General features: G+C 42.8%; 1 protein-coding gene across 10 annotated transcripts in view; it reads right to left on the bottom strand.

Annotated features, from left to right (window-relative positions):
* Positions 1-673: 673 nt before the first annotated feature.
* STARD13 (StAR related lipid transfer domain containing 13) overlaps positions 674-14,186 on the bottom strand; it is a 575,282-nt gene continuing 561,769 nt past the window's right edge. For 9 of the 10 annotated variants that reach the window (XM_054665173.2, XM_009426855.5, XM_009426854.5 and 6 more), the window contains 6 exons: positions 11,852-12,062; positions 10,909-11,023; positions 9,817-10,038; positions 9,004-9,221; positions 5,891-6,067; positions 674-4,842 (listed from right to left, as the gene is read on the bottom strand). In XM_054665173.2, coding sequence (XP_054521148.2) covers positions 4,725-4,842; positions 5,891-6,067; positions 9,004-9,221; positions 9,817-10,038; positions 10,909-11,023; positions 11,852-12,062 — 1,061 coding nt within the window. In that variant the 3' untranslated portion in view covers positions 674-4,724. Of the gene's footprint in view, positions 4,843-5,890; positions 6,068-9,003; positions 9,222-9,816; positions 10,039-10,908; positions 11,230-11,851; positions 12,063-14,186 lie in introns of those variants that run through there. The other variant, XM_054665174.2, reaches the window with a different exon arrangement.

A 14,186-nucleotide genomic window follows, 5' to 3' on the forward strand; every position in this document is an offset into this window, starting at 1 on the left:
TTGGGCATTTTCAGAGTGTCAACAAATGGGAGTCACTGATGTGAATGCACATTCCCAGCTGAGGTCAGTGTGCTCGCTTCCTTCTTGTTTCAGCTCACATACTATAAACGTGCCCTTTTTACAGTCTATTAATTGCCATTTTTTTCAAATTTTTGTGTTTTTGGGTGGTAATTTCACTTTTCAAATGACCCCCAGATGTTGCACTAAAGTGCTGTCTAATGTTCCTAAGTACAAGAAGGCTGGGGGTATGCCTCATGGAGAAAATATGTATGTTAGATGAGCTTCGTTCATGCTTGAGTTATAGGGCTATTGGTGTGAGTTCATTGTTAATAAATCAACAATATAGTACCTCCAGAAAAGGAAGTTCACCAATATGTACATGAGGCTGTTCTGGAAAGTGCTGAAGTGATATTTATAGTGCATGAAGAAACTATGGAAAAGACAGAAAAACAGCTAAATTTGTGGATTCATAAAATGACAACTGATTTTTAAAGCGTAGTAAAAAGAGTACTGTTGAGAGGCTGAAAGCCCAAGAAATTTACAGTTATGTTACCCAGCATCAGGGAAATGTTAAATCCTTCTCTGCTAGGGTTTTATTATAAAGAAATACTGCAGATAACTAACGTATAAGAACTATATATTAAATAAGGTGTCTTAAACAGAAACACAATAAAACAAGGTTATGTAGTGGTGGGTTGACAAAAATATTGTGACCTGAGGCTCACAGGAACCTAATCCTGTATTTCTCCTAGGAGCAATGGTTCAGTATTCACTAATTCAGTGTTTGCAACAACTTTATAGAAAGGAACTACCACAAACAATGAAAATTGACTGTATATCACAGTTTCTGCCCCACATTATGTCTTCTTTGTATTAACGCCTCTGCCTACTTGTGTCCCACTCTTATTCACTGTTGAATAAATGTGTGCTGAGTGAATAAAAGTCTTATGCAAGCAAGTTTTCTGCAGAGATACAATATTGCTGGGAATTTTGAGCCTCAGCTGTGCACCAGAAGGATATAAACTAGGTGACATCTAGGAGGCTGATGAGTGGGATTATTAAAATGAAAGTAAACACTGTCTTTAAGAAAACCTACAAGGGATATAGTCTGCCTATGGAATGTCAAAAATTGTACATCATCAGTTGTTTAAACTTCATGACTTTGCAACATTCCAGTGTCACAAGGTCAAGTGTTTATTCACTGCTTGTGCAGTCAGCACACATTGATTTTGCGTTCGTGTCAGAATGTGACACTCCATTTGGTTGGGGTCTGTTTTAAACCTTTACATTTATCTTCCTGAGAAGGAACCATATGTCCAGTTTTTCTGTAACCAAATATCAAAAGACACAGGTGGAACAATTTTATGTCTAAGAATTTCATGAAGAGTGTTTGGAATAATGTAAAAAACTTTTTTTCCTTTTCAAAGTTCTTTTAGTTGACAAATAATAATTGTACATATTTGTGGGGTACGTAGTCACTGCATGTTTTGATACATATATGGTGATGAGATCAGAGTAATTAGCAAGAATCACCTTTGAATTCATATGATCCATACTCTCAGGACATCTGTAGCCTGCGGCTGCTAGAATGACCATCACATTCTTTTCCTTCATGTAGAAGAGAAAAAGCGCCATTGAATTCCCCCTTTGCCTACTATGAAAGCAAAACTTGCAAGTAAGAGGGGAAGGTGTGCATGAGATAAGAGAGCAGAGTTGGGACAACTTTTGTAGGGGCATACAGTCTTCTGGGCTTCTGTGGCTTTGGAAGCCTGTGCCTGAGAATGTTTGAGAGCCCCGGCTTTCTTAAGGGCTCTCTGGGCTGATATTTAGAAGAGATGCTCAGATTTCAAGGGTAGAAGGGAAGAGATTTAGAGTCATTTGTGGCTACTTTTCATGGTCTAGTAGTGCGGCTGTAAGTCATTTCATCATATCTTGATTTCTTGTCCACTTAACAAAAATAAAATGTAGCTAAAGAGTTTACTAAACCTTTGATAAAAATATTATGAATATGTTTTTATAACTTCCAGATTTAAGGACAATGAAATTTAAGAAAAAAAAAATCCCCACCCATCACTTTAATCCCTTAGATCCAGGTAAGGCACCCAGCCTGATAGTGAATGTCTATTGACAACAACTTCTTTGTATTTGAAGACAGTATTGACTACAGATGGTACCAAGGAGTCAAAGTCATGGCAGGCTATCTTGGGAGAAATCTTCCTCATGAAGCAAATTTTCCATTTAAAGATGAAGCATGAAAATCAACATCTATTTTATAGAAAATAGGAAATATTTAATATATATAAATTTATTTGCCTTGGCAATTTTTTATTTACAATTGATGATTGATATCAACAATTGAGGTAAAAATATACATGAGGTATAAATATAATATTTAAATGCAATATCATACTTTATTTCCATTGGCAAGATAACAATGAATAAAATACTGTGGTATTTGACAAACAAGCTTGATGCATCGTTTTTTCTCCTTTTTTTCCCTTTTCCTTGTTTTAAAAAGATGCACTGTGTTGTTATGCAGCGGTGATATGATTACTATGTGCACAAAAACAAAAAAGTCAGATAATTCGAAGAGAGGGAGAATCAGAAATACAATCACATTTGTTCTTATTCTGTTTTAGGGATCTTCTAGGTCCTCGTTTCTGAGTGTGGTTTTAGGCCAGCAGCATAGGCATCCCTGAGACTCCTTAGAAATGCAGAATCTCAGGCCCAGCCCAGATTACTCGGAGCAGAGTCTGCAGTTTCACAAGATCCCCAGGCAATTCATGTGCATGTGAAATCTGGACAAGCACCTCTCTGGGCGATACAAAGCCACTCATCCTCGTGTGCCTATCACGTTTTCCAAACACATAGGATCCCATCTCAGGAGCAGGACCAGTGTTTAGCTAGATTAAACTTCACTGGTGATCTTGTTGATGCATATAAAGTAATCTGGCATATATGGTTAAATTCAAGATGTTATGGCAGAAGTGACTTTGTTTTGCTCACAAAGCATTGCCCAAAAGGTAAATTATGGATTTACTGCTACCTTCTTAGGTAGACATGGGAATGAAAAATTTCTAGGTCATAATTCAAACTGTAAGATTTTCCTCGCACCATACCAAACTCATAGAAAGCTTTTTTATTCCTCTCAATAAAATAATTGCACATTGCTGATAACAGAAACATTACATAAATGCATATAATACAAAAAAACCTGAAAACACTCATTTGCTTTTCTTTTTTTCTCCAACACCAGTTGCTAAATCTTATCAATCTCTATTATGGATGACCAAAGAAAATCTCTCTCCCTGAAATCAAACACACAATAAGTTATCTTTCTCTCCATAGCTGTTGAATTACAATAAAAAGCACATTCGATCCATTAGCAGTTGGCTAAAGGGAGTCAATTCGCTTCATCTGTACAATAATAAATAAGGTTGGGTCAAATGCATAGGTAGCTTGGACTGGCTAGTGAAGAAACACAGAAGAATTAATAAACCCGATTATACTATCTAAAACTAATCAAAGAACATAGTTTTGGTCTCATGTTAGTTAAAAACCCTGTCTTTCAGATTGTAAAAGTTTAATGAATTACATTTTAAGAGTATCCTACACATAGCAAAATATGAATTCCCTGAAGCTGTAACGATCTAGGATTTGAACGGAATGGCCATCATCTCCCTTTGTATGGTGTCTGGAGTTGAATTCAGTGCAATAAGAAAACACCAATTAACTGTGACCAAATAGGCCACTGGTCAAATAGAATGACATTTAATAACATTATGAAATGTATTTATAAAAACTTGAGACAACACAGGGGCTCCCTTTGGCTGTGAATAAGTAAAGGCTATGATATTCATCTTGACTTGGGGTCTGTAGTGATGGGCATGGGAGTGAGAGGTATCGCTTCTGTTTCAGTCACTCTCGCTGACTCCAGTGGTCCATATCTCACTGAAATTCCATCTTACTGGGCCCAGTGGCAACTCCTCATCTAGCTTTAAATTTGGTAATGACTTCTCACCCCTCCGTTTGCTTTAAGGAGGAGTAATTATTATTTCCTTGCTTTATCCCAGATCTCCACTCTCAGTTTTTGAATAACAGAAACAAAGCGTTAACACATAAGTCTCCTTTAATGTTATTTTCCTTTGGTTAACTAATCTTTGGTTAGGCATCAGGGCATGTTCACACCTTGGTGTTAGCAGCAGGTTCTGCACAGCTTACAGGACAGTGGAGAGATGGGGCCCAGAGCCACTTGGAAAGAACTGTGTGAGGAGGGGACTCACTGAGTCAGACACCGTCATTTTCAAAACACACAATTCTATATAAAATTGGTATTTTACATATATACAGTAAAGATGGAGATATACACACATATGTACATATACTATACATACATTTATTTACAGTTAGGTATATGCTTCTTAGAAGCCTTTAAATAGCAAATTAGGCAATGCACAAGGAATAATCCATTTAATTTTAAGTAATATATATAAAGTTCTCATTTAAAAATTATATTAGTAGGGATGTAGCCATCTCCAGGAAGGCTAAGAAAGTTCTTGGAAATTCTTGCATCTCCAACATTCCAACTTCTTAACGTTTCCATTTTTAGGCATTAACCACGTCCTTCAGTTCCTCTTTCTCTCGCTTTCTCACATGCACACTCTCTGCCACACTCGTCACTTTAGTTTCCTCTTCCCTGAGTTTGATGTCACACTGGGCAAAACTCAGATTTTAGTTTCTGGGCCCTCAGCAATGAGGGGCTGGAAAGAGTTTCTAATCCTGGCAACTTCTGCTGCACACAGATGTCCAAAGCCTTTGCTGTACCATTCTGGGGAGTGACCTCTGTGGGGAAAGAAATCAGAAAGGAAGTGGGAAAGTTTTTTTTCCAAATCACAGCAATTAGTTTTGGTGGACAGGGCTGCCCTTGGGCCCCGATGACCAGTGCACCTGCAGACAGCTCGGGCTGCTGCCTTGAGGGGCTCAGGACATCATTCTGCCATCAGGGGCCTTGAAAACGTCCTGGCTGCTAAGTATTCATGCTGTCATTTGAGTACTCATCAGGTGCTTTAAAATGATACCAACATCTTGGAGTAAAATGAAAAGATTCAGATGAAATCCAGAATTTACTGTGAAAACTCCGTTTTGTCTACCCAGACCAAGAACTGGGTTTAGCATCATGAATGCCTTGAAGGGATTGGATGTAAGTTACTTACTTCTCAAAGAACTACCAGAGGGAGCAGCAAAAGGGGACAGGCATAAAAGAAATACATGGTCGAGCACGGTGGCTCATGTCTGTAGTCCCAGCACTTTGGGAGGCTGAGGTGGGCGGATCACCTGAGGTTGGGAGATTGAGACCAGCCTGGCCAACATGGCGAGGCCCTGTCTCTACAAAAACATACAAAAATTAGCTGAGTGTGGTGGTGGGCAGCTGTAGTCCCAGCTACTGGGGAGGCTGAGGAGGGAGGATCACCTGAGCCCAGGAGGTGGAGGTTGCAGTGAGCCCTGATGGTGCCACTGCACTCCAGCCTGGGTGACAGAGTGAGACCTTGTCTCAAAAAGAAACACAAGAGAGGGAAACTCTGATTTACTGAGTACCTACTATGTGTCAGGCTCTGTTTCTGGTGTGTGTTTCATGGGAGAAAGACAGAAATATAAGTAGGCATAAAACAGAAAATAAAGAAAGACAAACAGTTGCAGGAGAAATGTCAGAATTTCAGGAAAGGGGGAAAGACAGAGGGGAGGCATACATATCCACCTATGAAAGCACACTAATGGCAATGAGGAAACAAATACAGTGAAATAGGAAATCAGGGTGACATCCCTGCTGGATGTGCTGTACAAGCTGAGACTCCCAAGATCTGAGCCTACCATTAGGGGAGTCAGCACTTACTTCAGGTCTATCCTGCAGATGTGAGTCAGTCTTGACTTGCCAGAGCCACACGGTTCTATCAAGTACTGCGAGTCCATCACCACTGCTCGCACACCACCCAGGAGCTGGGCTTCCTCATGCTCCACGGAGAGGGACACCAGGGTACACATTCCTTTGGGCAAATCAGTTTTCCAGGTCCTGTAGCAAAACAATCCGCACATCAGAATCATGACTGAGGGAGGAAGAAGAACCTGAACACAGAGCTAAGGTTTGTGTTTATATTTTCCTGCCAACAACCTGGGCTCAGATTCCAATGCTAGTGACTTGGATTAAGCTAATGGCTTTCATAAGCTTGTGTAAAGTTTATACAGAGAATTTCAAAGCAAGGATCTCAGCTCTGGGACTGTGAGGCCAGAAATGGTCTTGCAGCTTTCAGATCTGCATTTGGAATCCCCAGCTCTGCTTAGCTGCAGAGGCTCCTGCCCATTCTCGAAGAGGTGGTTTTACAGTTTATTATTAGAACTCACTCATTCGATTCATTCAGCAGACATCAATTAAGCAGATAGACGTGCCAGTCTCTGAGAAGCCACCAAGGACATAAAGATATACACAGCCCAGGAGGAAAAATACTGACACTCTAAACAGAATTCTAAAAGCACTGAGGTAAATGCACTGGTAAGATTATGCACGGAGGGCTCTGGGATCACATGGAGGGGGCTGCGGGAGGAATATGGAGAAGGCTTCCTGGAGGAGGGCATGCTCAAGGAGAAGTGAACTGGTACGCTTAGCTTGAAGGAAAAGAAACATATGTGGGCCTGCTTATTGTCTTCACATACTTGAGTGGCTCTTGAGTGGGAGAAGAAATGAATATGGTTGATTTGACTCCAGAAGGCAGAGATAGGAAAGTACATTTCTGTGCAGGAGAGAAGCACTGTCTAACAATGTGCACTGTTCAGAAATGAAATGTGCTGCCCTGGGAGGCAGTGAGCTCCCTGTTCCTAGAGCTATTCAAGCAGAGGTGGCTACCCCTTGAAAAAAGGTTGTGGATGGGAGTCAGGAGCTATGAGAACATCTCTGTAACAACCTCTAACTTCCCTTTCTACCCCAGGGATCTATCATAATAGATTGCATTATTAGAATTCCCATGATTTACTCCACAAATTCTATTCCCTTACTAAGTCATCTCCTCCATGATTTTACCCTGTCCTCCTACACCAGGAAGAGAAATGGTGATATGTGCTTGACAAGAACTTGGGAATAACCAAGCCCCACACAAATGCTCAGCGACTTCCATGCTGTGACTACTCTTTTCATGAACGACGATGTGATAAATCGTGACGACTGAACGTTGTAGAGATTTGTTGGGATAAATGGGAGAATGTCCAGCAACTCTCAGCGGAAGCTCCCGAGGAGCTAGCAATGGGTGTGACATGAGAGACAAATGCGGCAATCCTGAAAGGTGACCAGCCTCATACGTGCCAGCCTAGACTGGAAGATGCTCTGAAGACAGGAGGCATCTCAGCCCCGTGCCTCCTCACCACACTCATCACTTTCCACCTCCTTGTATCCTACACATAAGGAATTCCTGTTGTTGGGAACCAGATCTGGTTCATTGTTAGCCCATGGAGGGCTGCACCTCTTCTCCTTCAGGGCCACATGGTCCACTCCACTTCTTCAAGTCTTGGATCAAAATCAGTGCAGCAAGACCCCGCCCTGACCATTCTATTTAAAATTCCATCCCTTACTATCTCCCTATCTTATTCCTCCCAGGATAAGTAAGCCCATCTCCCTTTCTTATTTTTTATGGACTTTCCCCAGTGAAATACAAACCCCAAGAGAGCAGGAGAGGGGTTTGCTGCATTCCCTTGGCATACCCAGAGCCTATCGCAGTGCCTGGCACGTGGTCGTGATGGAACGAAGCACTGATAAATAGCAGGCTGGTGGGGTTGCCGGATGGATGGAAGGAGGGAGGTTCTACACACAGACTCAGGCCCTCAGCCTCCTCTGGAGGGAGGGAGGAGGCACGCTATGGCATGGCCCCATTCCTATGGCAGCCATCCTGCAACAGCTATTCAACTTTCCACTTGTGGAGTGAAAGCATGAAGTTTAATTCCACCAGATGACTAATGTCCTAATAACTTTGGTAATATGCCACCCTTATAAACTGCCTGCATTCTCCAGCAGGATCCCAAGGAAGCAGAGATAAATACATATATTTAGGGAAAATTGACCTTTAAAAGTCAAGGTTCCATGGGCCAATTCCCAAGTCATAAAGAGCTCATGTGAAAAGTAACCTTTAGTTTGCCATCAAAACTGGTTTCATAAAGAAAGCGTTTTAAATATACATTTGGGAGTTTCACAATAGGTTCCTTTTACACTGCTGATCTGTGACATGAGACAAGGCTTGCCAAGATTTTCAATAAAAAAGGATATATTGATCTAATTACCTTCTATTCAGGTTCTTTAGTACCCTCGATTTCTGTTCTGGCTGATGCAATACTGCATTTCTACTGTGCAAACTTTCTATCATTGGTTGAGCATCCCCTTCCAAACCCCAAGAACAGGGGTCTGGAACTCAACCCTTACATCAATCAGAAGAAATATTTCCTTGGCAGACACAGAATCAACAAGATTTTCTGGACCTCCAGGGCAGTGTCAAGGTTTCTGAGCATAGTAATAGCTATGAGCATCTGAAGTTATACAGATGAGTTCTGAAGTCAAACCTACTCCAGTCTTGAGAGTTACACACACTTTCCCAGGGGAGAAAAACAAAATCAGAAGAAAAGCCAGTCAGATCCATTTGCATAATTTGGCAGAAAGTGCAACCGGACAAACAGCAGCTTTTCTGGGCCGTCTGCTCTGAGGAAATGAATAATATTTATGGCCTAATAAACTGTGTGCTCCACAAGGAGAGGGGCAATCAGAGAGCCCAGGCAGAGCTGTAGGCTGGGTGAAAAGACACAGGAAGTCGGGCATCAACACAGAAAACTCAGATGTCACTGAGGGAAACAAGAGCCGGCTTAGTGTTCCCCGTGGAGGCTGGACTTTGGTGGGAGACACCAGGAAGTGCTCACATCTACAGTACGCGTCCTGCCTTTGGAACAGAACATCATAAACCCTAGAGTCAGGCTCACCTGAGAACCACAAAGTCTCTGGAAGGATGGGGAGCCATGCTGTTCAGCACATACTGGTAGATCTCTGTTTGCCTGTCTAGAGTTTCCACAACCTTCCACTGCACAAAGTCCTCGTCCCACAGGTGGCGCTCTCTCAGCACGCGGTTCAGGACCACCGAGGGGGGTGCTTCCACCTCCACAGAAGCCTTCCACAGCTTCAGCGGGTTCCCGTCGCCCACCTTGGGAAAGACAACGTCAGAAGCTGAAGAGGCTGTCTGGGATATGGGTCCAACATTTTTTGTTTGGGCTTTTAGTTTTGCTATCATACCTTGCTGGGTGCTCAAAAACCATCACTGATTATGTAAATTGAGAGTGATACTACATACCTCAGCTGTAACATTTTAGTCCTTAAGCTTAAAAGAATAATAATGATGATAAAAATAATAATCACCAACACACCTAGTGGTTACTGTGTGCCAGGCACTATTCTAAGCCATTTGGTTTGTAAATTAGCCTTCCTCCGACAGTGGTACTCTTACAATGTCCATTTTGCAAATGGGAAAACTGAGGCACAGAGAGGTGTGTGACTTGCCCAACATCACACAGCTACGGGGGAGAGACAGGACCGGGATCCAGCTGTCCGGTTCCATAGTTTACTCTCTGATTATAGGCAACAGATCTCTGGACTGAGTTCTTTGAATGGTTCATGTGCCTTAACTGTCCGCGTGTGTGCCAAGCCCTGTGGACACAGCAGCTGTTTTCCATGCAAAAACAAATGTCTGATTGTTAGCTGTGGCTTTCTGGGGGTGATCTTTTTCCATCCTCTGAGATTACCTTTTTGAAAGCAAGATCTGTATTGTCCGTGCTGCAGCACGTGACCCATCCTTTGAACTTCTCCTTGGCTTCTTTCTGGAGGCCCTGGATGAGATGGTTCAGGTAAGTGTGGAAAGTTGCCCCACTCTCCTCCAGCTGCGTCCCCAATTCTTCCACGGTTGGCACGTGGATCTCAGCCTCCACATACGAGTTACGAGACTGGGCCACCAACTCGTGTGGAACCTAGACCAACGGATGCATGAAAGGGCAACACACTGAGCCAAAGAAACGCCGAGACTCAAAGAAAGCAAAGCCATTTCACCCACAACCCGGCTCTGAGCCACGGGCCGAGGGCCACACGGCCAGAGATGTTTTTCTAAGATCACTGCCAAGGCCGGGAGGGGCCTTCCTAAAGTCAGGAAATCCAAACATGTTTCTGAGGCTGTATTTATTATTCAAAACATTGCAATGACTTCCCCTTTATTATTTCCACTTCCCTTTTATTTTACCTTTAATGTCTTTTTATTCAGTTTGGCAAAATACGGGCTCAGACAATTTTACCCACTATGAATAACACTTAAAACAGACAGACTTGTGAAGGGAAACATCAAACATGACTTGGGAATAGCTTTACTTTTTTAGCACACTTTTCCCATTGACAAATGCCAATTCTATCACAAAAGTATGCCACAAGTCTGGTTCACTTACTTCTTTTACATATCTGTGGCTGTATTCATAAGCTGTCATTGGTTCTTAGCAACAAAGATTCCTCAGTATCATACACACACTTACACAGATGTTTAACCTAATCAAGCCCCAAGGTAAAATCAAATAGAACATAATTGGCTGACTGGCCTTGAACCTGATAATGGCAGGTGATGCACTGTTTGCATAAAAACCATCAGTATGGTAATCCCAAGTGTCTTTATCAAAGCCTCAATTGTATAGCTAGCTCCTCAGCTTTCTTGGAAGCAAACACCAGAGCTATAACATATACTATTGTCATAAAATCAGGAACAAACAGATAGAAACCATAAATGTAGCAACAATCCCAAGCGTCTTATCTAGTTCCAAGAGCTACTAGGGAGGCGGAGGTTCGAGCCTTTTGCTCACCTCAAAAAGTCTGTCGCATTCCATGATCATGTGCGCTAGCCCCTGAGCTGCTGCCAGATTCTCGTTGAGGTCCTTTTGATCTGGCTTCCCGGTGGCATATTTCTTCTGTATGACTCTGTAATTGAACGTGAGTGTGCTAAGCAGATCCCACACCAACGAGCTTGTCACAATACCAAACTCATCCCTTTTGTTTTCTGTTTATACCCAGATGCTATCCAGATCCCAGGCTTTTGCGTTTCCAAATAAAAACAATGATCACATATCTTAGATATCTGAATCAGGCTAACAGTCTGACAGTTCACAAGGAAAAATCTTGGAAAACTAAAGGGCAGGAAGAACAGCAGGGGACAAAATTAATCTGTTTTTCCAAAGTTTGAAACCCCTTAACTGCAAGCTCCTGTGCTTTGGTCTTAAATATAGCCTTTTAAAAATTGTAAAATACTACTTTGTGTATGTTTTCCTCCTCACTCACACAGACAACATAAAACTCAAGCTTTCTGGATCACAACTGGCATTCTTCAATGCCAGCTCAATAATTCTATGAATCTGAGCCCCGTGAATTAGGGTGCCTCACAAGATTTTCTGATTATGAAAAGAGTGTTGACAAATCCTGAAGTTGAAATGTAGCATGAGACACATTTTATCTATCTATAATCTATTATCTATCTCTATTATCTACCTATCAATCATCTATTTATCTCTCTTTATCATCTACCGTCTATTTATCATCTATCTATTTAGCTGTCATCTATCATCTATGTATCAACTATCTATCAATCTATCATCTACCTATCCTTGATCTATCTACCTACCTATCTATCTATAATCTGTCTACCAATATATCCATTCGTATCTATCTATCCATCCATCCATCCATCCAGTCTTATGAACTGTGGGAATGCCTGCTTTGGGATTACTGTTGTTACTGAGAAAAAAAACCCACCGTGGAGAGCTTTCTTTCTTCAATAAATTAAGATGAAAGAGGGAGGGGGCCAGACACACTGCCAGGTTCATGGGCGTCATCTGATTCTCTTCCACCAAGTTGACGACGTCGTTCAGGAAACACAAGAGCGTCTGCAGGACCTCCCTGTTCTCATCGGCCAGTAGCAGGATGGCAGCCTGCACGGCCTGCAGCCGCTGCTCTTTGGAGACATCTGAGAAAAAGTGGATGCCAGGTCATTGGAGGAGCAGACATAGAAAGAGCCAGCTGGGAAGCACTGTGTAAGCTCCACCTTCCTCGTGTGAACACGCACCCAGAGTCATCATCAACAACAACAACCAGAACAGCAGGAAAGGCACAAAGAAGTCAGTAATTGCTGAGGCCTCACAGCTCATGGGAGGCAGAGCTGAGTCCCAACCCTTGCAATTGAACTTTGGATCCCACACTCTCGATGGCCAAGCAGGGTTTAGAAAGGGGCACCACCATCCTGGTTTTCTGTATTCTGAGCAATCAACCCACTCACCTGCTTTCAGAAGGCTTCTGGGTGAAGTTGGTGATTAGGACTCTGTCAACCTGGCATCCCTCTTGCCCATCCTCCCTGACAGACAGCTTGGGAAGCCACTCTCAGGATGCCCAAGGCTCCGTGGGACATGGTTTGAAAACCACTGGGTTAGGGAACAGTAGCCTCGCCTTGCGTTTTTCCACCCCTGCCAGCCAGGCCATGATGCCAGTGCTGCACAATTCACCGGGAGTGGTGTTGAGCTGGGGGGACCTCTGACCTCATTCCTAGAGGGCCAGCTTCTCGAGGGGAAGCCTGTACATCTTCCTTTTTCCTACAAATCTCCCAGGACTTGCTTTGCAGGATGCCTCCTATTGACTTCATGTGGAGACCCAGCGTCACCTGTTCCATATTCTTCGGGTTTATGGAAATGGAGGCTGTGCTTGGAGAAGAAGAACCAGGCAGCCTAAGGTTATGGGGGATGTCTGGCCCTTCTCAGTGCCATTACCCTTGAGGGTGGTCCTTGTGGTAGTGGGTACTGGTTATGCAGGCTTACCAGGGAATTGGTTCCAACAATATGAGGTGAACTAAATGGAAATCACACCAAATGAGTGATAGGTGCTGCCTTTTGCTGCTCCCACCTGTGGCTGTGTTTATTTCATGATCACTTTAGTCCTCTCACTGCGAAAGACACCGTCAGGAGCTTGCTTCTGTCAACACTGTTGTCTTTCTTAAAATGCCATGTTCTGGAGCAGGGGCCTCCACACTAGGGTGTCTGAATTCTCAAGGGGTGGGGAGGTGTGCTCCTGACAGTCTCTTGAGGTGTGAGAAGAAATCATTAGCACTCCCACATGTGTTTATCTTTTCTCTTACCCATTAAAAATACTGATTGGGTGTGCTTTATAATGTGCATAGTACATTAGAGTACATCCAGTATATTTATATTACTAAACATAAATACACATTCAGATATTTGCTAGTGGCAGGAGTGCATGATAAAAACAAACTCAGAGCTGGCTGTTCTAGAAGGGCTGAGGTGTGACCTTCTGAGGGGGTCCTGGCTGGCCCCAGGCTTTGTGGTCCTGGGGGGCTATCGATGCTGGATTCGCCTGCAGTCTCATGCAGGAGGCATGACGTCACATCCCAGGGCTGACCACACTCTGGCCCTGATTAGCAAATCCAAGTTCCTAGAAAAGCCTGAGCATGCCTTCAGTGGTCTGAAACCCGTCTCCACTCCCACCATGTCCATTGTGTACTGGCACAAGATATACCTGGGGTTTACAGAGAAGAGCTGTTTTGTTAAAATTAGAGTGAACCCATTTTCTTACTCTTGTTTAGGGTGGAGCAGAAACAGACGGTACTAATGATCTGAAGCTTGTGAGAGGTGTTACAAATTCTGCTTGAGCTGCAGAATTGTTTTAAATATGCTGCTCTAGGTAAGGTGTCCAGTGTGTATACATTGTTTAACTTTAGATTACTAAGCTTCTTTTCCATGCCAACATTTTTTCCCAGCCATCATTTTTGAAGAGTCGCCTGTCATCTCCATATGTTGTCTCAGTTCCCTTTCTATCCACTTGTTCTTTTATCCCTCAGAAAATACTTCCTGCCCATTATTATTATTATTATTTACTAAAAACGCTTCAAATACCTAAATTCAGCATTTGTTTTGGATCCTATGCTCTTTTAGCTTTCTGTTACATACCATGCTGCTGCGGGTCCTGCCCCTTTCCTGGCTCTAAGGGGATGATTCTAGGTCTGAATTTCTAAGTGTGGATAATTTGCAATCATATGGGGGATCCTGGCACCTCAAATTCAGAATCCTGTGGATTCTGAACCCTT

Source organism: Pan troglodytes, chromosome 14, assembly GCF_028858775.2.
Source record: "Pan troglodytes isolate AG18354 chromosome 14, NHGRI_mPanTro3-v2.0_pri, whole genome shotgun sequence".
NCBI lineage: Eukaryota > Metazoa > Chordata > Mammalia > Primates > Hominidae > Pan > Pan troglodytes.